Here is a 26,740-nt window from a genome sequence, read left to right on the forward strand (position 1 = left end):
GGTAGATTTTTGGCGGGAAAATGCTGCCTTCAGTCCACTCTATTATTGAACTAGTCTTGTTCACCATTTGCAGTGTTAATTATTTGGCTTAGTGCTAAAATACTAAGTAATTAATGATTGCATTTTTTTAAATATTTTATACAAACTAATTCCAATGTTAACCGTAGCTGAGGGAACACCTTGTGTAATCGAGTTTCCCTTTCCCGTATTTTTATCTAAATCCCCACAGAACTGGGACACCAAGTCCTCTCCCCCTTTATTACTGACTCTAATATCGCCAAGGGTCACATAATGTATTCGTTAACTAAAGATTGATTTTGACGAATCCCCAGCCTCCCCTCAGAAAAACAAAGAAAAAACATAATAACCACATCAACGGATTTTGAGGTATGTTTGTTAGCTTTGTTTTGTGTGTGTGTGTATGTTTTCATTTGATCCCCCTTCGATGATAACGTCGACAACCCGATTCGACGACTCCTCGGTGGAACGACGAGACGCCATGCTGCATCTGCTGGACCCCGCCTCCGCGGCTGTGCTGGACGATCCCAAGTATGGCCCCGTCTGCGTCCAGTCCAGCAGCACGCGGCGATTCGAGTGCAGGATTCAAGACGCTAGACCTGGTGTCTGGAACTTCACGTGGATGCTTGGCAATCAGGCGATCGCTACTAAAAGCGAGGCATGGACCGGAGCTGGGCTGGTCAACGTGAGCAGCTGGCGCATCGTGACAAACCCTGGCAACGAGACTCGAGAACGTAACCTCACGTGCCTAGCAGCGAGTAGTGATCAGTCACTGAGCACCAGAGTGCTGATAACGCCTTGTGCAGGTGAGTTTTGTATGTGTTTGCTGGTCCCAGACCTCTTTTTTACCTGCGCGTGATTTTACCTTAAGCATGCGTCTGTTTTTCTTCCCTGAGATCATTTTTTTTTATATGTTACTTTCTTTACCTTAAAACAAATTTATGTCACCAAAATGGGCATCATTTGTTTGTTCTGACATGCATTGATACAATTTCAATGCGTGTTCGAGTGTAAATTCAAAGGACTCATCAAGTAAACTTAAGTGTGAATTATCTAAACGCTTCATAAAGTTCTATGGTCGTTTAGATTTGGGTATTTAATAGCAGAATGTACACAGAGTTCAGGCGATGTATTTTGGCCACCCATTCCTTATTTTAGATTACAATATTATGAACACTATGAAAATATTATTACGGAGAAAGATAAACAAAACAGGTTTTGTGACAGAGGGTATCTCTTTCGATCTTAAGTAAGGTCTTTTAATTTTCCCTGACAATAATTTGCATGACTCATCTTCTTGTTTATGACACAACTGAAGAAAAAGCAAAATATGAGATACAACAGTAAACTCCAAACTACCTTTCATTTTAGTTTTTCTATTTTTGTTGCAAAGACAAACTTTATTCAACTAAATTTAGTGTTTTTTTTTCTTCATGGTATATGTTCTGATATAGTCCATCTTCACTTCAATTCTAATCTGAAATTTTGAAGGGGGAAACATTCGATTGTTGTTTTTTTTCGGAAAGATGATTTCATAACGATGCTTTATAGCAAAGTAATTGGATGAACAGACAATTTTACCTTTCACGATTCTGATGTATGACCCAGTCCGAAATAGTCATGTGATACATGTTCCTTGTTCAGGTGTTATACCCATTCTTAAAGGTACCGGGGCAAGAGTTGACCCAGAATCCGCGTCATATTTGACTTGATACTTTTCAGGGTCAAATAACACTTGTTGAGAAATAATGACACGTTCTGAATCATTATTAAACAGCCAAAGACTTGAAAAAGTGTCAATTTGACCAGCAAAAAGAAAAAAAATGTCCTTCAAACATGTCAGGTCAAATTCGACATTGATTTGTCTTGAAAATATGTGAAATATTCTCATGTAAACAAATAACCTGTTCGTTATTCAATTAAAAAGATGCTCTCGTCAAAGGTTCAAAGGGAGTGCTTATCGCCATAGTAACTGTCGTCAGTGTTCTAAGCGCATTGGTTGTCATGGCAATCGTAATGTTCGTCAAGTTTAGAAGGAACCGCAGGGCACAGCGTAGTGTGCAGATCAAACGTGACGCGCAATCGTCTGTTGAAATGGTGAGCCTTTGTTTATTCGGCTGATTTTTATAATCAATAAAAATGGAAATATTTACGACAGAAAGAAAATGAAACGTGGAAAGGGAAATTCAAGTGTGAAGGAATTTCATTGAAATTTTTACGCGATCATTTTAAACAGGTTCATTATTTATATTACGATAGGAAAATGAAAGTTGCATGCAGAAAAAATACGAAAGGTCAGGCCTTAACTTTATATAGACATCTTAGACATGTTTAAATTCAATTATACATGTAATCAAACGAAAGCAAAATAATGCATTTCAAATTAAACTCAGGAGCTTTAAAATGAATCAAGAAACGGCATAAAAAGTATAGTGAACTAAAACGTGCAAATTGTTCAAATGCTATAGACTTGACAAGGTTTTTTTTTTCTTGAATGCCAAAAGCTTTTCAGATTGGCTTTAAATTCATTGAAAACGAGGGAGGCTTGGCTAGTTTGCAGATGAAATTGATAAGTCGAGGGAAAAACATAGATATGTTTTGTATCAAATATTACATATTTTTTTGTCTTTTTGTGTCTCTTTATTTCAAGGACGTTGCTTTGGACCAGGATGCTTTAGAACAACCATGTCCATCTGAGGTCGGCAGCTCACCGGACGTGAAATACGAGGACAGAATTGCACCAAAAGGTCCACACAAATACAAGGACAGAATTGCACCACAAGGTTCACACAAATACGAGGACAACATTGCACCGCAAGGTCCACACACATACGAAATAAAGATTTCACCACAAGACCCACATAACTACGAGTACAACATTTCACAGCAGGTTGCACACCAATACGAAGACACAAGTTCTCCGCAGGTGGAGTATGATGATACTATACCACCACAGGAGGAAACACCAATGCTACCTGATGGCGATGATGATAACAATCTACCTCCCTGGGCTGAGGGGTGGAAGGTGCCTCGCTGCGACCTCATCATGGACGAGCGAGTCCTCGGAAGAGGGAACTTTGGTGAGGTGCGATCAGGTGCTGTGATGAAAGATGGAGAACTGACAAGGGCTGCTATCAAGATGCTCAAAGGTAACCTATATCTACTTATCATATGAGGTTAATATATAACTTAACATAGTCGTTTTAACCAATTTCAGCCGTATATTCATGTCTGACATGGGTACATGCGCGTGTGATGCGCGCGGCTTGTAAATAGTGGCATGTCATTGATCTCCATTATCAATGTGGCATTCAGTGAGGCGTACGTCTTATGTTCCAATTGCGCAGTGGGCGGTGCCTAATGGGTCGGTCAGTTCGAATATACACGTCAACTTTGTGGTATTTCGTTGACAGCTATATACTAAAGGTTAAATAATGTTAAACACTGTGTTTCTCAAACAGGCCATGCATCGACGAGTGAGAAAGATGATTTCATCGATGAACTTCGCACGATGACCTCTTTCGGCCACCATCCTAATGTCGTCTCGCTGCTTGGCGCATGTCAGCATCGACGTATGTATTCGGTTTATTGTAAACATTTATTGATAATAGCTGACTGAATAACAACGAAAACAGACCCGTAAATAAAAGACAAAGTTACATATGAGATTAGGACAATGTATATTTAGTTCAGTTTGGTAGTTTGCTTTTTGATCAAGTCGAACAAAGATGAACGAGTTGCTTTCTATCACGTGTTTACATAAACATGTGAAAATAGCGTGTGACCTTGACTCCGGAAACCATACTGTTTCTTAATCAGAGGTGTTGTACGTCGCGTTGGAGTATCTTCCCCGCGGTGATCTGCGCAGCTACCTGCGGACGGCTCGCTCACAGTCAGACTCAGACGAGGATGCCTTGTCTTCCGATCAGCTGGTCAAGTTTGCTCTGGATGTTGCCAAGGGAATGGAGCACCTTGCTAAAGCGGGGGTAAGGAGCCGTCGTATATTTGCATTTTTTCAGCTATTGATTATGAAAGGCTAAGTTTTCATATTTACACTCTACTGAAACCCTGTTTGGATTTGACACGAAGTCCGAGTTTTATTTGGATTGATACTATTCATGGTCCAAAACTACACTTCTATTGATCACATTCCGGATCAAAATGCTAACCTACACTATTAAGTCCCGGTGTAGATTCAAGAATCTACCTCCGGAATCCGGGGGTCAGATAACACCTGACACGCTCCTGGTTCAAATCAAACAAATTACGTATACTAAAATTAATGTGGTCAAAATGACAATTGTTTCGTCACAATGACATTATTCTGGATAAAATGACCCCGAAAAGTAACACAGAGATACGGCATGTTTCAATTCTACCCAGCTTTAGGTCAAATATGACCCGAAATTTAATCAAAATTTGACCTTGGACTTTACGTGCACCTAAAATGAAGGCTCTGTCCTCAGTGAGCAGTTCCACAATGGATTCAGAGGTATTGTTATTGTGTTCTTTGATCTTAAAAGGTGATCCACCGAGATTTGGCTGCCAGGAACATCCTACTATCTGAAGGGCTTACAGCTAAGGTTTCAGACTTTGGACTGTCCAGAGGGGAGGATATCTACGTCCAAACATCAAAGGTAATTGTTTTAAACTAAACTCCAGACCTATAAACCAAGTTCGTATTTCAGTTTTAGAGAGGTTCATACGATGCTGAAAGTATTTTACCAAGCTCATTTTGCCAGTCAGACACAAGTAAGACAGTTACTAGTAAATAACAAGTCAACTAGAAAGCACTCAGAAAGCGCAAACCTCCACAAAATCACCTCAAAATACATGTACACCCATATCCACTGGACGTATAGTATCAAATGGTTGAGTCCATTGACCTGTTGATTTCAGTGTTGTGTGCGCTTGAGCACATAGGGATGCAGACAAGTAAATCGGTACGAAATTTCTTCAGTATTAGAGCATTGTGAAGGCCGTGAACTTGATGATTTGTAAAAAAGCCATGCAGCGGACTGCGAGCTCGTAGAACTGTGAAATGTGGATGATGATAAAAGGTCCTAAAATGGCTCTATTTTGCAATGGAGCGTAGGCGTCCATTTTCAAATTGGCGATGGGCTTCAGGACTGCTTTTAGGGGTGATCATCTTTAGATGGTATTTTCTCCCAAAAGTCATTGTTAACCCCCAGAAAATTGAACAGAAAATGAAAGATGATGAAATAAGCTTTCCTTTGATGTACGTCTTGAATACCTCAGAGAGTTGTGAGTATTTGTCCCTATTCTGAAGAGGGGGCATTTGTCATTGGGGTCTATGGACATTTATACTGGTCTGCAGCCTGTAGTACTAACATGGCGGTGTCCACCGTAAGCGGTGCGCATGCGCTTTATATTTCACGACAATTTTTTTTCAGGGGCCGTGACCTGGGGGTGTTTCAAAAAAGGGGTCACCAATGGCGGTTCCGCAGAAAATGCTCCCAAATCTAAAAGGGCAGATATACCGTCATCCGATCACAGCAATTTCGAGCGGCAAAAGGGGGGGGGGGGTTGATTTGGGGTTGTAAGGAGCTGGAGGTCAATTAGGTCCCGTTGGGGGCGCCCTACAGCAATGCAGCCGCAAACAGAGTACCTGTTTTCAGTCCAGATGTAGAACTCAATAGTTTTTTTTTTTTTCTCACAATTTTTTTAATCAAATATGGGCTATCCATCCTCCCTCATGCCGTACACGTGCATGGTTTGGGGGTATTTTTCACAACCTCGCTTTTTATAGGGTGCAGACTAGTAAATCGGTCCAAAATTGCCTACGCCGGCCAACTCACGATTTGCATGCCCTCAAACTCTTCAATATTGGATCATTGTGAAGGCCGTGAAATTGATGATTTGTAAAAAACAAAAGAAGGTTGGAAGCCTTGCAGAGGAATGCAAGCACGCATTTCTGTGAAATGTGGATGATGATTAGTCCCTTAAATTGCTCTATTTTGCAATGGAGCGTAGGTGATGTTCTTCAGGACCGTTTTTAGGGGTGATCATCTTTGGATGGAATTTTCTCTCAAAAATAATTTGTGATCCACAAAAAAATTGAACAGAAAATGAAAGATGATGAAATAAGCTTTAATTTGATGTACGTTTTGAATACCGCAGAGAGTTGCGAGTATTTCCCCCGAATTTCTGAAGTGGGAGCATTTATCAGTGGGGTCTATGGACATTTATTTACTGGTCTGCAACCATAGACTGCACGCTGGTGACCCAAACACGTGTCCAAATTTCATGGTCTCTTCACATAGCATATACATGTATTCGCACATACAAAATGGTGAGGAATCCTTTAAAGAACTCCTGCAACAAGACTCAGATCTCGATCAATTCCAAAATCTAATGGACTCGTACCTGTTTCAAGGACCACCCCTAAAAATAGATTCATAAAATTACATCCAGAACTGTTTGAGTTATCTTGTTAACTGACAAACTAATACCGATGGAAGCATTACCTCCTTGGCGGAGATAATAATTTCGTCAGTCACAAGTCCATAAATAGTCCATTGAATTTAAGTCAAATTTCAAATCAATTGTGGCAAAGTAAGGCAATTCTTTTTCGGTATTCATCACCCCCACATGTTGGTGACATTTCTTGTAATTTAACTTTGATTGAGAGATTGCTAACAAAGTCCCGAGTCTAATTTGACCAGGACTCCGGGCTATTTTTGCCCTGAAACTTTTCTTGGTTAAAATGTCACTTTTCTGGGTCAAAATGACAATACTCTTGGTCATTGTGTTGGTCAAATTTAACCCATGACTTTTTTAAGGTTAGTTTTTTTATGTCTTTTCATTTGCATTTGATTATTATTATTATGGTTTATTTATTTGAATTATAGAGACGAGTTCCAGTCCGCTGGTTGGCTGTTGAGTCAACCAGGTATAAGAGGTACACGACAAAGAGTGATGTGTAAGTACAAAGAACCTTGTTCATCGTATGGAGTATTTTATGCGTGATGCAGGCCTAAATCTAGATTTTTTTATTTCTTTTTGCGAAATATTTCCCGTCACAGAATTAAAGAATTCTTGACTTAATTGTTCTCATCATCAGGTGGTCTTTTGGCATCCTCTTGTGGGAAATAACCACAATAGGTAAGACATATTCTGCCTTTTTTTTTTTTGCTCAAATGAAAGAAATCTGTCCTGAAATTATCAAACCGTTTAAGGCAACTTTATTTCCATCAAGATTCTTTGAAGTGGTGTGAAAACTAGACAATTGGTCATTTTCCCTTTTTCCACTGGTATCTAATTTATATTTAACGTACATTGTGAAGGGGGAACCCCCTACCCGACCACCAATAGCGGGTCACTGGCCAGGAAGCTGAAGGGAGGATACCGTATGCCCAAGCCCAGCAACTGTGACGACAAAAGGTAAGATGATCACTTAATAGGTGCTCAGTTTTATCAACAGGTAGTTTTCGTCCAAAATATATACTTATTGCTTAAAAAAGACCTGCTGAAACGTCCTCTTGGCGGAACAGTAGATAGCGAGTGTCAGCACCTCTGCGTGTCAACATTCAAGCTGGCTCGTACGGCAAACTTGACCCAGCTACAATGCTCCGTAGGCCATACTTTTTTGTCAATGCCGAGCGACTAGTTTGATGAGTAGAAGTATGCATGCATATGAGGTGGGCCTAGGGCTACTTAAATAGTCTGGAAGTCTTTTCGAAAAGGTATAGTCTTGTGGACAAAGAGAGATGCAGCAATATGTAACAATGGACTAGCTGCCATGAACATTACTGCATGTGTTTCTAGTTTATGCTACAAAATATGTTGTTAAATAAAAACATTCATTCACGTGATTTCTGCCTAAGCTTGTGCTAATAGGAGGATCTGAAAATCACAAGAATCTTCACTCATAAGGTTTCCCTGTGACTCATTTAAATTAGTTACGCCCTGATGTGTAAGTGCTGGGAAGAGGATCCGAACAACAGACCAAGTTTCTCTGAACTGGTCTCTACCCTAAGTGGCACGGATGACAGTAAAATTGAACATGTAAGTATATCATCAATTTCGCATCAAAGTTATCCTAGCCCACCGCATCCTCTTAGATATTTAGCTAGAGAAAAATTAACCAAACATTTTCCTTTTGTTTATATAGGTACACTGCACTTGATACATGTATCACATTTTTTGTTGGAAGCAATCGTTATTACTCGTGTGGTATTTTTTTAAAATATGGCTAGGCTCTAACCACGAGGGTGTGCACACACGCTTATAAAGGACATTGTTCATTTCATTTACTTTTCAGGCCTATTTTTCTTTTGACCGAGTGCGATACGAGAATTTGAGTGTCATCCGGCCTGAGTTTGATGACAACTGATCAATCGACATCAGCGTTCGTTCAACTGCGTCAACCGTTTTCCTGTGTCTTAATAGGCCGTATTTTTTTTACGATTGCGGCGCCATGTTGGGGGTACAAAAAAGGCGAGTAACATGCAAAAAATGGAGTGCTGTTATGTACCCAATAACCTTATTACAGCATGCCATGGAATGTCAGTACAATGCATGGTATTTTACAAAAAGCATAGGCCTATTATATTCGGTCTTACCACGGGTCATTTTAATGTATTAGTAAAGACATATCTATAACAAACTTAACTTTGTTATTCAAGATTTTCAATATATTTTTGGAGAATCACTTTATTGAACTTGGACCTTGCCACTTATTTTTTCACTTAACATTTCTCCGTTGTCTTTGTTTTGTTTTTTGGTTTTTGGTTTTGGTTTTTTGGTTTTGTTTTGTTTTCTTTCTTTCTTTTTTGGAGGGGGGACGGGGCATTGATTTATAACCACGTCAAAACAAGGTAATCGGTGAGCAACTTTACGATGTCGGCACACCATTTTATGCAGCCACATCTTCAACACTTCTCCTGTTTATCGCACTGTCACTGCGACAGCGCATTCTTCGGACAGCTTACTTTCAACTTATATCCAGCAAATTGGGGAAACGAGATGTCCGTGCATTTGTTTTGAAAATAGTGGTGCTCAGTTGATATTTCAGTGAGCCAAGTGAGGTATCAATGGACAGCTGATGATTAATTCTTTAAGCTGATTCTATGATTAATTCCTTTTCTCAATGAAAGTCATTAATTTTGAAATACCTGATTGGATACGCCCTGTATAAAAACTCATCTTTAATGTATTTATTTTTTTACAGAAGGTCGGTCTATCAGTTGGCTTCTTTTTGTTGCATCGGTCGGTTTATTTAGTTTTTTTAATTTCGTCTTCGTACTGCTTTTAAGCAGGATCTTCTTTGTTTAATACGCTCCTCGTTTAAAGTTTAAATGTACAATAGTTTCGAAAAGGAAAGTAAATGTAATATTATACATGTAGTAATATCCATTTAATTAACAGCATAATAATATTTAGTGCACCTTAATGGAGAAAAACAAATTAGAGATGTTAAGCTCTTGGCAAAAACTTTGTTGAGGTATGCTTATGCGTTATCTATATTATAAAGAAAATGGCATTGTAGAGTTGTAAACCTTAATAACATTGAGACTAGCAACGCTAGTTGAAAATTGCTGGTTGGTTGCTATACATGTTTTTGCTCAGTATAGATCGTGAAATAGAAGTCTTAAAATACCTCTGAAGTGTGCTTGTCTGTGTTTTTAGAGCAATTATGTTACATTTCGTTGTTTTAATTGCATTAATTGCTATTTGTTTTATTTGTGGAGCGGGTACACCTTGCTATTATGACAGTAAAAGTACTACGATCTTGTCGTTATGTCTAGAGCGCTTTATTATAATAAATACAATCGTGATAGATATGAAGAGCTGATCAATTGTTGGGGGGTTCAAATAAAAGGAGGAAAATCCCAACTGACGCAAAATTAACAAACCCGTTGTGTGAATCCCTTGTCAATTTGAAAGAAGGCGTTTTTTTTGTAATAGGACATGCCTGAAACGGGACTATCGTAGAACGAGAGTCTGCAGTCTGCATGGTTTTGAAAATATAAGCCATTATTTTCAAGAAATAAAATCAAAATTGCCTTCGCCGGCCAAATTTACGAAGCATAGGCGTCCGTTTTCAATATGGCGATGGGCTTCAGGCCTGCTTTTAGGGGTGATCATTTTTGGATGGATGTTTTCCCCAAAAGTCGTTAGATACCCCCCCCCCCCGCCGTCCAAAAGAAACTGAACGCAAAACGAAAGATGAGAAGATAGGCTTCAGTTTGATGTGCGTCAGTTGATGTGCGTCTCAAACACATTGGAGATCTTGTGATTATTTTTAATAATTTTAGGAAGTGCGCGTAATTATCACTGAGGTCTATGGCAGTCTATTTACTGGTCTGGAACCTTATAGGGCCTACACGAGGTGAAGACAACATGGCTGCGCCCATGGAATACAGTGTTAAATCACAAGAGGGCGCTGTAACCATTTGACGATGAGGTAAACATTATGTGATGTACTTCATGGAAGAAACTTTAGTGTTGGCTGTGTCAACATCAAAAGTATAGTAATGATAGTATTAAACAGAGAAATTGACTGCAGCGGGAATAGTGCTGAGCGACTTCCGAAGCACCAAACCGAATTTGGACTCATTGAAATTCAGACTCCTTGGTTGTATTGCGCATGCCGCAAGTGAATAAAATAGTGTCAAGAGGAAAACTGAAAAGCGGAATATGAGAAATGGGAATTTGTTAAAAATTTAAAGCTAGCACAACGACAGTGAGTCACCCAAGAACAAAGAGAGATTGAGAGATTCAGAATTGCAGTGGGGAACGCATAATTTGAAAGGATCAGCAGATAGTCTTGCGGTAGGACGGCCTTGGTTTGAGTTGAACTGAACAAAATTATCCAGAGTTGTATCATAATGACCAGCTTGCATTTCAAAAAAGTACACAAGGCACTGGATTTCCCTTCTAAGCGAATTTCTCTTATGAGAGACAATGAACAAGGGCTGAAATTTGACGGAAAATAATGATGACGCGCAGATGCAGCTGCCTGGTGACTGTGTTGTGAATTTAGAACTATACAAATACAACATGGTTTGAGGGGAAGAAGTGGGAATTAAACACTGGTCCCCAGATGTAGGTTCGCGTCGGGAGGTAAAGTCAAGCTGATCGGAGTCGACTTTAGAAACTGTGACGTTTTTTCGATCAGAAATGGAGACTACGTTGTTAATTGGTCAATTTGGATGCCAAGTTTGGATGCAATACAACGGGTTACGGAATACCCGATAGAAGATGTTGTGATAAAAAGCATGACTGGTACAAGTCTACTAATATATGGAGACACTGTCTTTGATGGATACGTATGCAACGTACACAATATTGTATGTACTGTTTTCCGGCTTTTCCTCCAGGCAATTCGGTCTGATGATGTCAATAAATAACACAGTGTTTAAGCTTATATTTTATCTATCCAGCCTTCAAGGGCGGATCCATTTTTGTTGGGGGGGGGGGGCAAAACAAATTTGGTCTCCCAAAAAGTGGGTCTCAAAACTGCGGCGTTGGGTTGGGGGCCAGCTTAAGGGCCCAAGAAAAAATGTTCGATTGGATGCTCTGTGGTGCAATCTGATCGAGGCAATTTCTGACCACTTTAACCAAATCTTTTTGAGGAAAAGATGGTGGTTTACACAGTGCCTGCTTTTATTGCGACGTCACTTAAAACAAAAAAATGGGTTCGTTTTAGGGGGGCGGGCATGGCCCCCGTTGCCCCCCCCCCCCCCCCCCCCCCCAATCCGCCCTTAATTGCAAGCCTTGTCAGTAATCATACGGAAGACACCCACTGAATGGCCAGAATCTGGATAGCAAGACTTGTTTTGCATAAATACTCGCCGAATCTTTGCAAATATCAAATGCATTCCATAGACTATTTTCAGGCGTCGATTACTCAAATGAACGTTTTGGGGGACATTCAACATTTTGATTCAGTAGGTCACATATTCATTATTGCTGGAATGCTAATTTCAACAGTGCATAATTATGATAATATGTGGCACACCTGTGGTTCGTTATGGTCGGCTCAGTGTTTCATTACTCCAAATCGATTATCGCACACTATTTAGTCGGGTAAGATAATTCTCCTACGAAGAAATCGCTGTGATATTAATTGTCGAGTTATTGTTGCCGTGGTATTGCGTGCTCCAAACACTACGGGGACTTTCCACTTAGTCCAGAAATATGCATGACTATTATCATAACATATTATTTGCACACGCGTGCTCCAACTTGAACTACAACCTCGTCTATAAATTATACACGTTGCTGCCATTATGCATTGACGGGCTGAATAAAGTTCAAAGCTCAATGCACTGTGCATGCTAGACAGTGTCAGTCTACAACACAGGCGCGTGTGCTGCACCAGCAGGTAACAGGCCTAAAGTCGAGTCGAAATCATGACCTTGGCATCATGTCAACTCCCACTCTCCCCATACGGGTACACCCATACCTTTAATCCAACTTCAACCAGTTGGATTAAAGGGCATATTCAACATTTGCAAACAACGAAAAATAAAACTACCAAGTTTTACGAATTACCTTACTGGGATGTTGGTAAATAATAGTCTAAAGAATCTTATAAAATTATGACACCTGGTGTGAAGTCATTTTCAAGAAAATGATATTTTTGTATACCACCGTTGGAAAAACCTAACTATATTTCAACTACTGCTCCAACTTTACCCTTGTTTCAGTCCAAATTGTGTTTGCTATAGGTTACATGTTCATGAACGGGTGCAGGCCAGCTAGACTGGTTCCCTTACCTTTCAATTTTCAGACATGCGTAAATCGATCAATTTTATCTTTAGTGGAGTCAAGGAACCAGACTACTTGAACATTTTTGTTTTACTTGGTTTTTCCAGCATGTTCGAAGACAAACCTTCAAACACGACAGTGTTACAGTATTTGATCTATTATACCAATCCCTGAAATAGTTCATTTCTGAAAATTACAGCAAAAGGCAATGATGTACATTCCTTTTAAGTTTTAAATATTCAACTTGTATGATTTAACAATTGTCTCGTTATACCATACAGCCGGATATAGTGGGGAAAAATAGTATATTTTCGGAGTACGTTGTTTGCGCGTCCGCTGATTGGTCAGAATTTAAAAGCCAATTAAGACGCAGTCTTCTTTGGAATAATTAATCGCCGAATCTGCGCAAATATCATAGACGCTTGTGTACAAGTGGCCATTCCATAGACTGATTTCAAGTATTGATTACTAAAAACAAGGTTTTGATAACATTTGTCAACTTGTCTCAGTAGGTCACATATTTGAAATTATATTTCCTGAAATGTTAATTCCAAGAGCGCATACTTATCATAATTTATGTCTTACGTTAAAGTACTGGAACTCACCATGTTACCCGTCACGTACAACTGTCAACACCTGCTGTTCGCTATGGTCGGCTCAGTGTTTCACTTATTATTCCAAGTCAATTATCCCACACTATTTCGGATAAGGTGAAAGACCATTGAAGACATCGAGGTGTTGTTTTGAGCCTTTAATGCCACGGTATTGCATGATCATCACACTGACGGAACTTTAGTCCCGTGATATGAGTATTATCATTACAAATAATATGCACACTAATAAGTTAACCTACGACCTCAGGCCTCCGGTATAAATATCTATGCTAGACATTGCTGCCACAATTAATGCACTGACGGGCTGAACAAAGTTCACTTTGTATTGTGCACGATGCCAGACAGAGTCTGTCAACAACACAATGAGGAGTGTGCACTGCACCTGCAGAGAATAAAAAACAGTGGCGGATCCGTGCATTTTTGCTGGGGGGATTAATCAGCCAAACAATCTGAAATGTAGACAGTTTTTTTTCTCCGGACACTTGGCTTCCGAAAATCAATGATCGCGGGGGGGGGGGGGGGGGGGGGGGGGCTTGTATCATACTTTTAATGGCGGCGCTGAAAAGTTCGTCGATAAATTGTGTTGTTTTTGAGAAAGGTTCGATACGAATCTCGCTACCTGTTTTATGCCTATGAAAAGACTGACCACTTTGTGTGTGTATATAACTGTACACACATTATGTGCGTTCCAATGGTTACGCGTGCTGTACTAGTCTGTGAATTGTGTGTATTTGGATTTAGCTGGTACTTGCTAGCTACATTCATCCCGTTCGTGTGTATGAGTAGCGGCCGGGGTGCGATCGGGCAGACAAAATTCCCCTACAAATTGTTTTTTCTCTTTATTCAGCCATGTTTTTCTTTCCAATCAGACGAATTTAATTGCAAATGATGTAAAACAATGTTCTTTAATACAAACTTATAGGTCTAGTGGTTTGTTCGAACCTCAAAACCGACAGATTCTGAAAAATACATTTTTAAAACCAGAATTTTATTGTCCCTATTCATGGGCCACCTTTGTTGAATATCGGTCTTAACCACTTTTGGCTGGAGCTTTATCATCCGTTTAAGACCGGCCACGTGACGGGCTCACGCGCACGGCCAATGGGAATGCGTAAACTGTCTTAGGTACGAATGAATAATAGTCTCAAGCAAGGTCTCGGTAAAGATCGAACAATGAAATATTTTGGAAACGCAATTTAAACGGAAACATTTTTTTGCGTCTAGCAAAATGAAGACGTGTTTATTTTTTTTTCAAGTTGTGATATGTTTTAAGCTTACATTTCAACCGTTCAATAGTTTGTTATTATCCTGCTTCGGCTTGAATGTCTTGTCGTGTCTTGCACCGCCAAAAATATACATTTTTTTGCAAATGGTGTCTATATCCTAAAGTGAATGCAGATCTGCACTTATAGAAGGGAGCTAATAAAACTCGTAACACTTGGGGTTTCCTGTTTGTTTTTGTGTTCATATCTACAGGCATGAATATTTACTGATATCACTGTATTTCATTTTCAGAAACACAATGTGTACATGGATGTAATATAAACAATACAAACAAAATGGATGCCGCATTGACGCACGGTTACAATTATCACCAAAAATTATAATATGAAAAATAATATATTTTCATTCGCTTGTACTTGTTGACATTGAAAGTAAAAGAAAGTAAAACTGTGCGCAAAGGGAAAATTTACTCGAAACACAGGCTGCTTTGTTTATGTTTAGAAATCCACACTCTCAGTATTTCATTAACATTTTCCACTTTCTTTCGTGCGACATGGCGGTTTTACCCCTCTTAACGATATTCTGACTTGTCTGCATGCGTCCAAAGGTAAGCCCGTTATTTTTCAATTAAACAATATCAAAGTAAAGGCAGGGAAAAATAATCACTTCTGAGTTGTGAATTGAAGGACATTTAGATAATTTTGACTCGGAATTCATACACCCTATAAGTGTGACCAGGGATCATGCCCAAAGTCACAATGTAAGCAACATTAGCAATGTTGCAAACGGGGATCTCTCAGAGAGGATACGGTTTTTGTATTACATATTTTTAAAGAAACCACAGAGGAAAACTGACTAACTGATCATTCGTTTTAAAGGTTGAACAAAGACATTGACAGGAGCAGGTTTTGAACATGCGACATCCTGATTGCCGTTCCTGTGCTCTACCAGCTGAGCTACCCAGCCCTGTACACAACTAAATGAGGAGCCCCGGAACGGTAATTTGAGGTCGCAGGTTCAAACCCCTCTCCAGTCAGTTTCTTTGTTGAACCTCAAAATTGGGATAATGACATCGTGGACTTTTTACACTGTTTACATTACAAATTCCAGACAAATTCTTGATCTAATCTTAAAACCCAACACGTAAAATATCTCATTTCAAAAATGCACTATAGTATTTTTTAGAGAAATATCGCCTGATGAAAGTGTAATGTAAGCAACTGAATATGACATCAACAAACTGATTGCTTTCAAGCCTATTGCTTATTATGACATAACACATCTAGAAAATGACTCGTAGGAAACTGTAACAGATTCAAAAATCGGAGAACTTTGATTATTCCAATAAAAAGTTAACATTACGAACGTTTAAAGGAAAAGCAAGAAACGATTTTAAGAAATAAATGTGGCAGTGAAACCGTATATAAACGACAAACCAACCGCACATAAAGGCGTAGTCAAAAAATAATAAAGCAACAAAACGAAAGTCAAATTATCCATTTGAAAAAAAAAATCCAAAATCCCTTAATCAATCTTCACATCAAAATAAATTCCTTATCAGCTTCTTATCATCTTTAAATAGCAGTCGTTTATAAAGATATTTCATTACGTAATAATCAATTATATTATACTTGATTACCGTGGGGGAAAAATACATTTCAAACATCTTATTTCAGTTTCCCAAAACACCTTCAAATGTACTCATCAACATGTGCATAACATAAAAGAAAAAACACAAGAAACAATTCACTTAAACAGTAAACAATTAACTCATTATTTGCCAAATTCCTCTTACGAAGCTGTACGCCGTTTGGCATTCACCAATTCAGAACACCCAGGAAATTATTGATAAACCATCTTTTGTTTTGCTTATTTACATACCATTTTTGTTCATTCTTCAAGCATTACTCTATCTTCTAAGGCTCTATTTTCTAAGATCCTCTGTATACATTTGTACTGCTAAAGACATGCTACATCCACATATGTAGTTTAGTGTTTCTTTCAGCAATCAACGAACATTTAGTTTCGTAATCATAGAGTGCCGAGTGTTGTTATTGATACAATGAGAATACTCTAACTAGTGTTTAACTTTTTAACATATTATAAACGTTTTTGGTACATTGTATAAACACTGTAATGCGTTTAAGAACTTCAACTTTGAGTCGGAATCATTGAGTTTGGCAGCTGCTTGTAACTGAAATTATATTTTGAAATTGAAATTTGATTTAGTTTGTAAACATTAACAAATGTTCGTTTGCTCCAATAATGAACAATCTCCACATATATTAGCAATTAAAAGATAACTTAAAATACACATTAAATATTTTATTATTAAACTGTAGATGTAATCAAATATAATTAAGGCTGAAATTTTCAATCTAAGGATTAACGACCCAAGAAAATATTAGTTGTACGAGTCAGAAGAGCATTTTATTTTTAGTTCAAGCACTGCAAGTCTATTAAAAAAGAATCCGAAAGATCGAAATGTTTGACATCAAAATATTTACAAGGATGTGGACGAGGCTATATATGCTGTCAATTTGTAATGTACCTTAAGATGTTTATTGTTTGTTGTTTATTGTTTAGTCCTCAGAATGTTTGACCTTGCAAACCTTCCAGCTACATTAATTTAAAAAAAAATAGTGCTGATAGGTTACATTAATGGCTTTGTAATTTATCTTACGATTTCTATGTTTCTATTTATTTTTACACCAATTATTCGTTAGTTCTAAGATTTTTGTACATTGGAAACCTTCCAGCTTCATTAAGAAAAGGCATCCAAATGGCATATCAGTGCTCATAGATTACATAATTGGTAAATCAACTTCTTAACGTATTCTTTTGAAAGATCTTTGAAATTATCAGTTTTAAATGTAATGGTTTTAGTTGGAAATTATAACATTAATTCGTGCCATTTTGTCCTTACACTTCAACGAAATCTCATGTGGATGTATATATACGGATATTTTGTTCCTGTGAATATTCCCGTTAGTGACACCGATTATTAAGGCAAGAGTGCCATGCAAAGTTCAAAATCTTCATCACCGTACAATAATTGACTTGAAAATTCATGTACTAAAGTGATTGTTTTCTGCGGGCATCGGCATTGTAGCCGTGGCTCCGGCACACACCGCAGCTCCTGCAATGGCACCCGCTGAGCCACCTAGCGTGTCTGCTACTGACTCTGCAATCTCGCTTACTGTCTTTTTCCCCAGGTCAGTGACAGTTGTCCTTAACAAATTTGAGATGACGGATCCCTTCTTCTTCTTAGGGAGTTTTAAGGACGCCAGTCTTGCCTTCAGCGGCTCCATGTTGCCGATATCGAGGTCTTCCAGATTTGGCATGATGTTATGTTTTTCCATATTTTGTTGAAACTCCTCCTGAATTTTGTCTTGTATTTCTTGCCTTTTATAAATGGCTGAGAGATGAAAACATTTAAGAGAATGGAAATATTCTAAGCTGTTGCTGAGGAAACCTACAAACTTCCCAGCAGGTGATCCATGCAGCAGATACAGTGTATTCAGTTTTCCCCACCAGTATTCGCCACCATTCTGCATTTCCTTCTGAACTTTATCAAACCCTTCATCCTTTACTCTGTACAGAGACAGTCTTAGATCCGTCAACTTTTTGCACTGACGTAGCAGTAAATTTGTCACCGCCACAAAGGCTCTGTCATCGAACTGTCTATTTAGACGGAGATCCAGCTTCTTCAAATTCGGGAGTCGTTCAGCACTTTTCGCCAAGTCGCAAATAGCGTCTGAACTCAGAATCGTCCCAACCAGAACCAGACTCTCCAGCATTCCCAGACGAGGAAGGTAGCGAGCCAGGTCTCCTGCTGCACCAGATGAGTAGCACTCCCCTGCCTGTGACTCTAAGAGCTCCTGCATACCAAAAGTCTGCAGAGTTTGGAGCACACTGATATCTGACATTCCAGGAGGAAACCGAGGCAGGTCTGGTTCTCTGGAATCTATTATCGCCCGCAGCTTTTTGAGTACAGCCAATTCCGTCTCACTATCAATTACATCATACGATGCCGTATCCACATCTGTTGACCAGTTTGTAGATTTACCTACATTAGCATCGTCCTCATTTGGTGAGTCGCCCACCTGTGGTTTTGAAAGCGATAAATCGTCTGATTTGTTTTCCTCGTCTCTTGGGCCTGAAAGGGGCTCGACAACCGCATTTGGTTGAAGTGCACTTGGCTGATTATGTTCAGTATCGAGTGAATTTCTCGTATTATTTTGAGGTTGTGTTTCAGGTACATTTCCAAGACCGGTTTGAGGGCCGAGTGAAGCAGTTTTTTCATTGTCAATCTTTGCATCTGAAACTGAAGATTGGCAGACTTCCAAATTTGATTCATTTCTCAGATGGGTTTCTGTGAAGATTGGCACGGACTTTTGTTCATTGTCAACCTGTTGAAGTGGAACTGAAGTTTGTTGAGTGTTGGATTGGGATTGACCAGCTTGTTGGGTTCCGTTAATGGAAGATATTTCCATGTCGTTCTGTGGATCTGGGTCTGTTGCTTGGCAAGCTTCGGACGTTGCTTGATTTTCTGTGTCTGGTTGAGACTCAGTTTTGCTTGATTTGACCTCCTGTTGGGTTCCAGTTGCAGCTAGGTGACTGTCTTTGGTTTTCCTTTCAACTAATTTCTTCTCTCCATGTCCCTTTTTCCTGGAGATAAAATATTCAATGTATTCTTGAAGCTCAGGCCAGTCACATTTAGCAATTCGTAATAATTCAACCGACTTGACATTCAGGTTGCTCTTGTCTTCTGGCTGCGCGTGTTCGAGTAAGTATGACAACATACGCAGTTTGTAACTCGATATCCCAATTAAGCGGATCCTCTCCTCAGGAAAGACCGATTTCAGCTTTTTGTTCAAGGCGCCCTCGCACTGCCCCTCGAAATTCAGCTGGAGACACAACTCTACGTACTTCTGCAATTGCAGTACAACGTGGTAGGGCCTGGCCTGACTGTATCCCCTGTTGACGATCTTTGCACAATAATCAACAAGAGCTTCTCTGTCAACCTGGTTATCTTGGATGACAAAAAGGAATACATTTGAAAACCTCTTTTGAAACTCCCTGTGGCTCATTTTTGCGATGTCTTCCAACCATGTTTTTACTTTTCCTGTGATCTGAGACAAGCACACCGCAACGCAAAGTTGCTCAAGAATCTCCAAAACAAAACAAACCCTTTCATTCTTAGGACATGTCAGCGGAGTGAGCTCTGTATCCTGGCTCATGGGATCTGGATCAGTCCCATTTTGTTGCTTTTGCTTCCGCTTACAACACAGAATCCCTGTCCGTATTTTTACTTCTGATACCTCAGAAGAAACTGCCTCAGTACTTTGTTCCGTAGATTCATCCTTAGACTCAAACTGCAACGGACGAAGAAGTCCAACTTCTATTGCAACTTCCAAGGCGTGTTCTCCCTTCTCTGACAAACTCAAGAAGTCCTCTTTCGAGTAGTCCGCATAATTTGCACAACTCTCAACCAGTCTTGAATATGCCACTCTACCAAGCTCTGCCAGTACGTTGAGTTGGTCTTCCGTGAGCAAACTGATTTGTTCTCCCTCAGTGACACCTACTTCCAGACCTTTCATCCTGTCGAACATACACTTGACCAATCTGATGAACACATTTGCCATGGTAACGTCGGGTTTAAAGGCAACTCCTTCTGTCAAGATTGACAGTTGACAGAGAGCAACCAAGACAGCTGGGAGACATGAAATATCCGTTGGTAGAATGTCCTCTGCTAGATATTGATGAAGATTTCGTTTCCTTTTTTGTTTCCTGGGTGTTTTGGGTACTTCTATCTTCTCAGGAAATGTGTCTGTGGCAGTGCTTTCCTGGGTTTCTGGAGGAGCTGACACTGTTGGAGACTCTTCTGCCTTGGGCAGATCCTGCTGGATGTTTGTGTCCACAGTCGAACCTGATTTCGGCTCAGCTTTACTCTTGACTGCCTTGTGCTCAGGGGTAGCTTTCTTTCTGTCTTCAGCGGCATCCAATACTACGTTGATGTACCCGATAGCATGTTCGAGCGTAAATCCGGTAATGGTGAGATGCCGCATGTTATGTTTTCTTGAAGCAGCTTTTGCCAGCTCTGCGTTTCTAGTGGTCAAAACCAACTGACAGTCAAGAAATTCATTGTCAGTCATTACTTTCATGACAGCGTCAATGTCGTGTTGGTCATTACAGTCATCAACCAAAATGGTCAGGTTGCTTCTATCTCGTGCGTAGTGTGCATTAATGGATTTTACAGAAATGTTTGCAGCTTTTGGAAGCATACATTCAACGACTGCTTCACCGATGGTTTTAGCTTTAATAAGCAACCAAGCTGGGACAAGAACAACTATCTGATCACTACCCCATAGTGCACGTTCCCTTCCCATGGCCCAGTCGTATATCAGTCTGTACAAAAACGTAGTCTTACCACAACCCCGTCTACCTTGTATTATAGCATGCTTACTGGCCAATTCTTGAATACCATCATCAAATATACCAGAGTCTGAGTCTAATCGATACTTTACAGTGATCCCTCCGTTTGAGACATTGACGAACATCTCTAAGGGTGTGTAGACTTCATCTATTGATGCGAAACAAGCATCGTCCCCGTCAACCCATGGAGTAATGGGAATTCTGTTCAGTTTGCTGCTCACAAACGATTTGATCTTGGAGGCAAGCGTCATCAAATCCAGCTCCGTGACAGGCTCTGTAGAAAAACAAATTCAAATCGATACATATTGGCTTGTAGGCCGTTACATTGAACTCACAAACACAATCCTGCACTGTTGTTTTTCAATACATACTACATCTCCCGAACTTAGACATAAAGGTTTCGATTGATAGGTGCAAGGTTTTCACTTTACTTTCTAAACAAATTAAAATTGGAGTGATGCGTCTAGTCTACAACGATTATGTTCTCTGGTTAAATTATTTTTTTTTTCCCAACATTTAATGCACTTTTCCTTATGAGTTGGACTTTAATTAACATTATTGAATAATTTGTCATGCATGCAGGTCTCCAATGGAAACCAGTTTTTTAACTAAGAAATAAATTAGTACCAAACCAGGTTCGTATTCTCATAAAGCACAGTCCAGGTTGGACTTTCTTTAAACATTACTATGAAACAAAAAACATACATCGGAATATTTTGACAGATGCAAAATGCGAGAAAGTGTTGCAACAACTTATGAACGCTCACGATGATTTCCTCTTATTCTTGTCTCATGTACTTCATAGGCGATCTCTTTCATCAACCTTGTCATTTTCTTACCTTGTTTACGCAGCCGTCTAAAGTAACCTCTCTCCTTGTCTTCTCCGAGACGCGCATAACGTCGACGCCATTTCCTTATCAGGATCAGAACAAGCCCCAGAAGAAAGATGATTGTAAACACGCACAAAACGATGAAGACGATATTGAATGTTTCAGGAACACCGTTTGAATCTAATGCATACAGATAATCAAATGAACATCGAATAATTAAAACAATGTCGATCTTTAGCAATGGAAGACAATTTGGATTTTGTATAAGTATGTCAAACGATGACTTGAATAATTCCCGCAGACCTCTTTACAGAATAATCTTCTTTACAGAGACTAGGATATACAGCACAGGATAGTTTGGCATCCCACAAAGGATTCCATAGCGTCATTCTGATGATCTTTTGCCATGGCGCATCACTGCGTTTTCCATCAAAGTTCTTTTTAAGCATATAATTTTTATCGAGCTTCTAACTAAGGGCAGTCCATTTTTTTCTGTCAAAGATAAAAGTAAATGTAACACACTGCATTGATAGATACGTCAACGTATGATAATTATGATAAGACAAACCGACAAACATGGTACCAAGATGTGACGTCATGGAAGGCCTAAACTTACTCTCTATCAACACATCCACATATGACCTGATCAGATTATCATTCGCAGGGAAGACATGACACCAGTATCTGACATCATCATCTTGGGAACAGTTGTTAAGGAGCAGAGCGCCCTCCATTGATATGTCTAGGCAACTATTGTCACCCGGATCAGACATCTTTATTGGACCATCTGGTAGATTCAGTGTGCCAATCACAGTGGTAGACTCTGCATCAGGGGCGCCAAAGGACCAGAACAAAGTTGCTTTGGTTGTCAAGGAGATGTCTGAGAGAGCCGGGCATTGAAGAGACAATCTACTTTCAGGTTTAAAAGTCACGCTTTTACCTTCTGTAGCGCTACCGCCGGCCAATGGAAAGCGATCCCCTATAGTAAGAAAGCACAATGAGAGAGAAAAAAAAAAGGTTGGAATGATGCCTGCATATGAAACCTTGCAGATATGACAGACCAAATGGTAATTTTCCTGAAACTAGAAATCTGAAGTCTCAGCTTCAAGCTCAATCCAAACACCTACCTATCACTCGGACTTCGACATCAATCTGGTTTTCATCTCCCACAGCACATCGATACACTCCAGCATGGTCATCATCAACTGACTGAATCACCAAACCAAAGTCACTTGCGAGATCGAATTTAGGACTAGAAACGACGACACCAGTCGACAGGTTGTAACTGAGGACTTGTCGATCTGGGTTGTCGAGCTTACTCCACTCCACCTCACAAGTTGTGTCGCCAGGTGTCCAGCTCAGGCAAGGGAGTATCTGCTGTGTGTCACTTCGCAGGTAGAAAGATCTTTCTGATGCCTTCAGTGCATCACTAGCTGATTCCATCTCATCTACTTCAAAGAAATGTACAGGGCGAGTAAAAAAAACAGCGGAACCAAAACCCCCAAAATATATTTCATATTAAAACAACATGAAGCACCAAATATAATAATGACTGGAATTGTTGAAATTGCTCAATCTGTTTAAACAATATCACCATTTAAACGCAATGACCATTTCGTCCAAAATAACACCCAATTTATTGTGTAAACTAACTGTTTGGAACAACAAAGAAAGTGACACAGGCTGCTTGTTTAAACAACTGTCAAAAATTGTATTACACTATATCTTTATTAACAACCCTGGTTAGGCAAACAATAGAATTACAAAATCCACTTTAAAAAAAAGACAGGCCTTCAAAGGAATTATGTTATATACTTTTAACTTTGAAATTGAAGCAATTTCAATATTTTTCATCTAAAAGTTGCTTATGAAATTGGCTTTCCAGTCATTATTATTTTTGATGCAACATCTTTTGTTTAAAATGTGAAATATAATGATTGGGGTTTGGGTTCCGCTTTTTTTTTTACTCACCCTGTAGAGCATGTGTTTAACAACGGACAGTGGACGATTTTAACATCGGTAAAAACTTTTCAAATAATGTTTCTTGTTCTGTTTATATCTTATTTTAAAAATGTATTTTATGGCAATAACTTCATCACTGAAGTAGTAACACGAGCCTTTTCCATCGATTTACATACTATTGGCATTACCTGATATCTGAACATTGGTGTCACAATTTCTAAGAGTACCGTCTGACTGGAACACGTGACACCAGAATCTCTGTGTATCTTGTACGTCATTCAGGGAGTTGACTGTAAGTGAAGCGTCGCTACCAATGCTGTAATCGGCGCCATGTTGGATCTGCAGGGTGGCACCATCAGAGAAACGCGCACCAATGATCTGTGTATCTGTAGTGACGCCCTCTCCCGTTGACCAATACACTACGTCTGGTGTCTGTGACGCGCACTCACACGGTAGCGTCTGTCTGCGACCTCGCTGGAAACTAGCAGTGGAAGATACCTGACTACTGCCTCCTGGAAAGGTGTCACCTGTGTTATTGGAGATGAATATCGGCTATTATTTGACAGTGTTATCGATGGAAACTGGAAAAAAAGTGATATCTTAAGCCGCTAGGGTATTCTTGTAGAGCAGTCAATAATTGTTTCAATGAGGGGAAATATGTATTGTCAGATTGAATAGTATTATCTTTAATCTGCCTCTGCCTCCAATAGAGTCCGAATCTAGTCACAAACTTTAGATAGGTGCCTTCTATACCCTCTAGGGAAATATTATGTCTACAATACCAAACAAAAACAAAAAAACTTACCTATAGCTTGGATGCTGATTTCTTCAAGTCGAGATATTGTGTCACGTGGTAAGATTTGACAGAGATACCTTCCTCCATCACTCTCTTCGACACCTTTAATGACGAGGCTGAAACCAGACGTCCCGAACGCGTACCTGTCGCTCTCCGGGTAGTCTGCGTTACGTTTGTGCGTGATCAACGTTTGCTCAGGAGTCGTGGGACTGTCCTGTTTGTACCAAATGACCCGACTGATAGCCTCATCGGGACGAAAGGACGGGCAGGGTACTTGGTGCCACACGCCTTTTTGAACGTAATTGGTTACACCAAAAGCACCGTGAGTACTGTTAACTGAAAACAAATAACAACGTTGCAAGTGTATCATTAATTATACAAAATTCTTAGAAATCTGAAAGTTATTCTGTAAAAAGAATAGGGGAATAAAGACTGTGTATCGCCCGCTCAGACAATTTTAGTGCTATAACGGTTCGAAACATAATTGGGAAAAATAACATTACAGTATTTGTTTCTTATAATTATATATAGTATTGCCTCCATAACGTGGTCACGGTATAGTAACCTTTTCATAAAATAAATATAAACCTTTGTACTTGATTTTAGATTTCAAACTTAATTACCCATATTTTGTAATGCTACTTTCTAAAACTTTTAACACACCAAAAAAAATGATTCACGAATGAGTTGACATTCATAATTGTGTAAACAATTATTAATCATGCCTAGTCTAAGGAATAACCACATGCATACAAGCGTCTATGGTAATTGCGCAGATTCAGTGATTAATTATGCAAAATAAGACTGCGTCTTCTATTGGGTCGTCCGTAACCCAATGTTCTTTTTAGAATGGCAGCCAAATTGACCAATACAATAAACAGTTTGGTCCACAGTTCTGATCGAAATGACGTCACAGTTTCTAAAGTTGACTCTGATTGGCTGGCGCGCGGGGGTCGCATAAGATTTGAATATGACGATTATCAGACGATCGTTCGTGTGGCTCTGCACACGTGAATGTCCGATCCTCAGGCTAAAATAGTAGAAAGAGTATGACCCAGATCAAAAGTAGTTTGTTTTTGCTTGGTAAGAGGCTTATTAAAAAGTTAAAAGGTTTGCTCGTCCAATTTCGCAACATAATTCCTCGTCCATTTCCAGAGTTACAGAAAGTCGGTTACGAGTATCGTTTCTAGTTCGCAGTTGGATCATTTTGATTTCATGTAGGCCTAAATGTTCTCAAAATACGCGAGTGGACAATATTTTCGCTAAATTAAACCGCGTGTGAAAATACGTGTCAATTTTCCCGTGAAATTTGAACGAAGGTTTTGCAATGAGCAAGGTGTGAAAATGGACGAAAAATGACGATTAGACTCTTACCGGAGTTTTCCGGGCATATATTATAGGTTGCTGCACGAAGTCCAAGTGTTAACAGAATCATTGTTGTGTACATAACTGCCATGATGCCCAGATGTTATCAAGTTCCCTGCAGAAAAAGAATCATATATATACCATTGAACACGGATTACAACTTGTGCATGCTGAATCACGATGTCACATAATATGCGAATGTGTTTACTGCGTCTATATGGAAACATTCTTCATAATTATATTAGTCTTTTTAAAAAACAAATCTTTTTTTTCTGAGAAAATAGGATACATAACATTGATAATAAAAAAAAATGCTTGTACAAGGGATATCAATTTGGATCAGCTTAACTTAAATTTAAATACTATGGAATCGCTCTCAGTTAAAAAGGGAGGGGGACCCAATATCACAAAATCAAATCCTCTCTCTATAGGCTAAAACCTAACTACTACATAAAAGAAAACGTCACGGGCAAATCATGAACAAAGAACTGACAATGTTATAAACGGAGCGATACTTTTAAAAGGAAACAAATGAGTGAAATGACCGGAAACTCAAATTTTAAAACAAAGTCAGTGTACTTTAAAGGGGTATTACGGCCCGGAATGCGCCCAATTGGGCTACAAAACGCGTTTTAAAAGAAAGTATATAAAAATTTGAAAGAACATTTAAAAGTGGGATACAAACGTCTACGGCCACTCAACCAAACTGGGCATTGTTTGTGTTATTATTGCGAGAACCATGCGAGAACGAATTT

At 39.3% G+C, this 26,740-nt stretch overlaps 2 protein-coding genes across 2 annotated transcripts; one reads left to right on the plus strand and one right to left on the minus strand.

The window, feature by feature from the left end:
- The first annotated feature begins 445 nt into the window (after positions 1-445).
- On the plus strand, positions 446-6,965 carry LOC119732203 (fibroblast growth factor receptor 2-like). Its single transcript, XM_038205636.1, has 7 exons — positions 446-824; positions 1,946-2,115; positions 2,669-3,167; positions 3,480-3,590; positions 3,838-4,004; positions 4,542-4,655; positions 6,891-6,965. The coding sequence occupies exons 1-7, from the start codon at positions 446-448 to the stop codon at positions 6,963-6,965; spliced, it is 1,515 nt and encodes a 504-aa protein (XP_038061564.1).
- Positions 6,966-22,972: 16,007 nt separating this feature from the next.
- Positions 22,973-26,076, minus strand: LOC119732210. Its single transcript, XM_038205647.1, has 4 exons — positions 25,995-26,076; positions 24,630-24,956; positions 24,013-24,351; positions 22,973-23,313 (listed from the first exon to the last, which is right to left on the minus strand). The coding sequence occupies exons 1-4, from the start codon at positions 26,074-26,076 to the stop codon at positions 22,973-22,975; spliced, it is 1,089 nt and encodes a 362-aa protein (XP_038061575.1).
- Between the last annotated feature and the right edge of the window lie 664 nt (positions 26,077-26,740).

The sequence above is a fragment of the Patiria miniata genome, unplaced genomic scaffold (assembly GCF_015706575.1).
Source record: "Patiria miniata isolate m_02_andy unplaced genomic scaffold, ASM1570657v1 HiC_scaffold_1, whole genome shotgun sequence".
Classification (NCBI taxonomy): Eukaryota; Metazoa; Echinodermata; class Asteroidea; order Valvatida; family Asterinidae; genus Patiria; species Patiria miniata.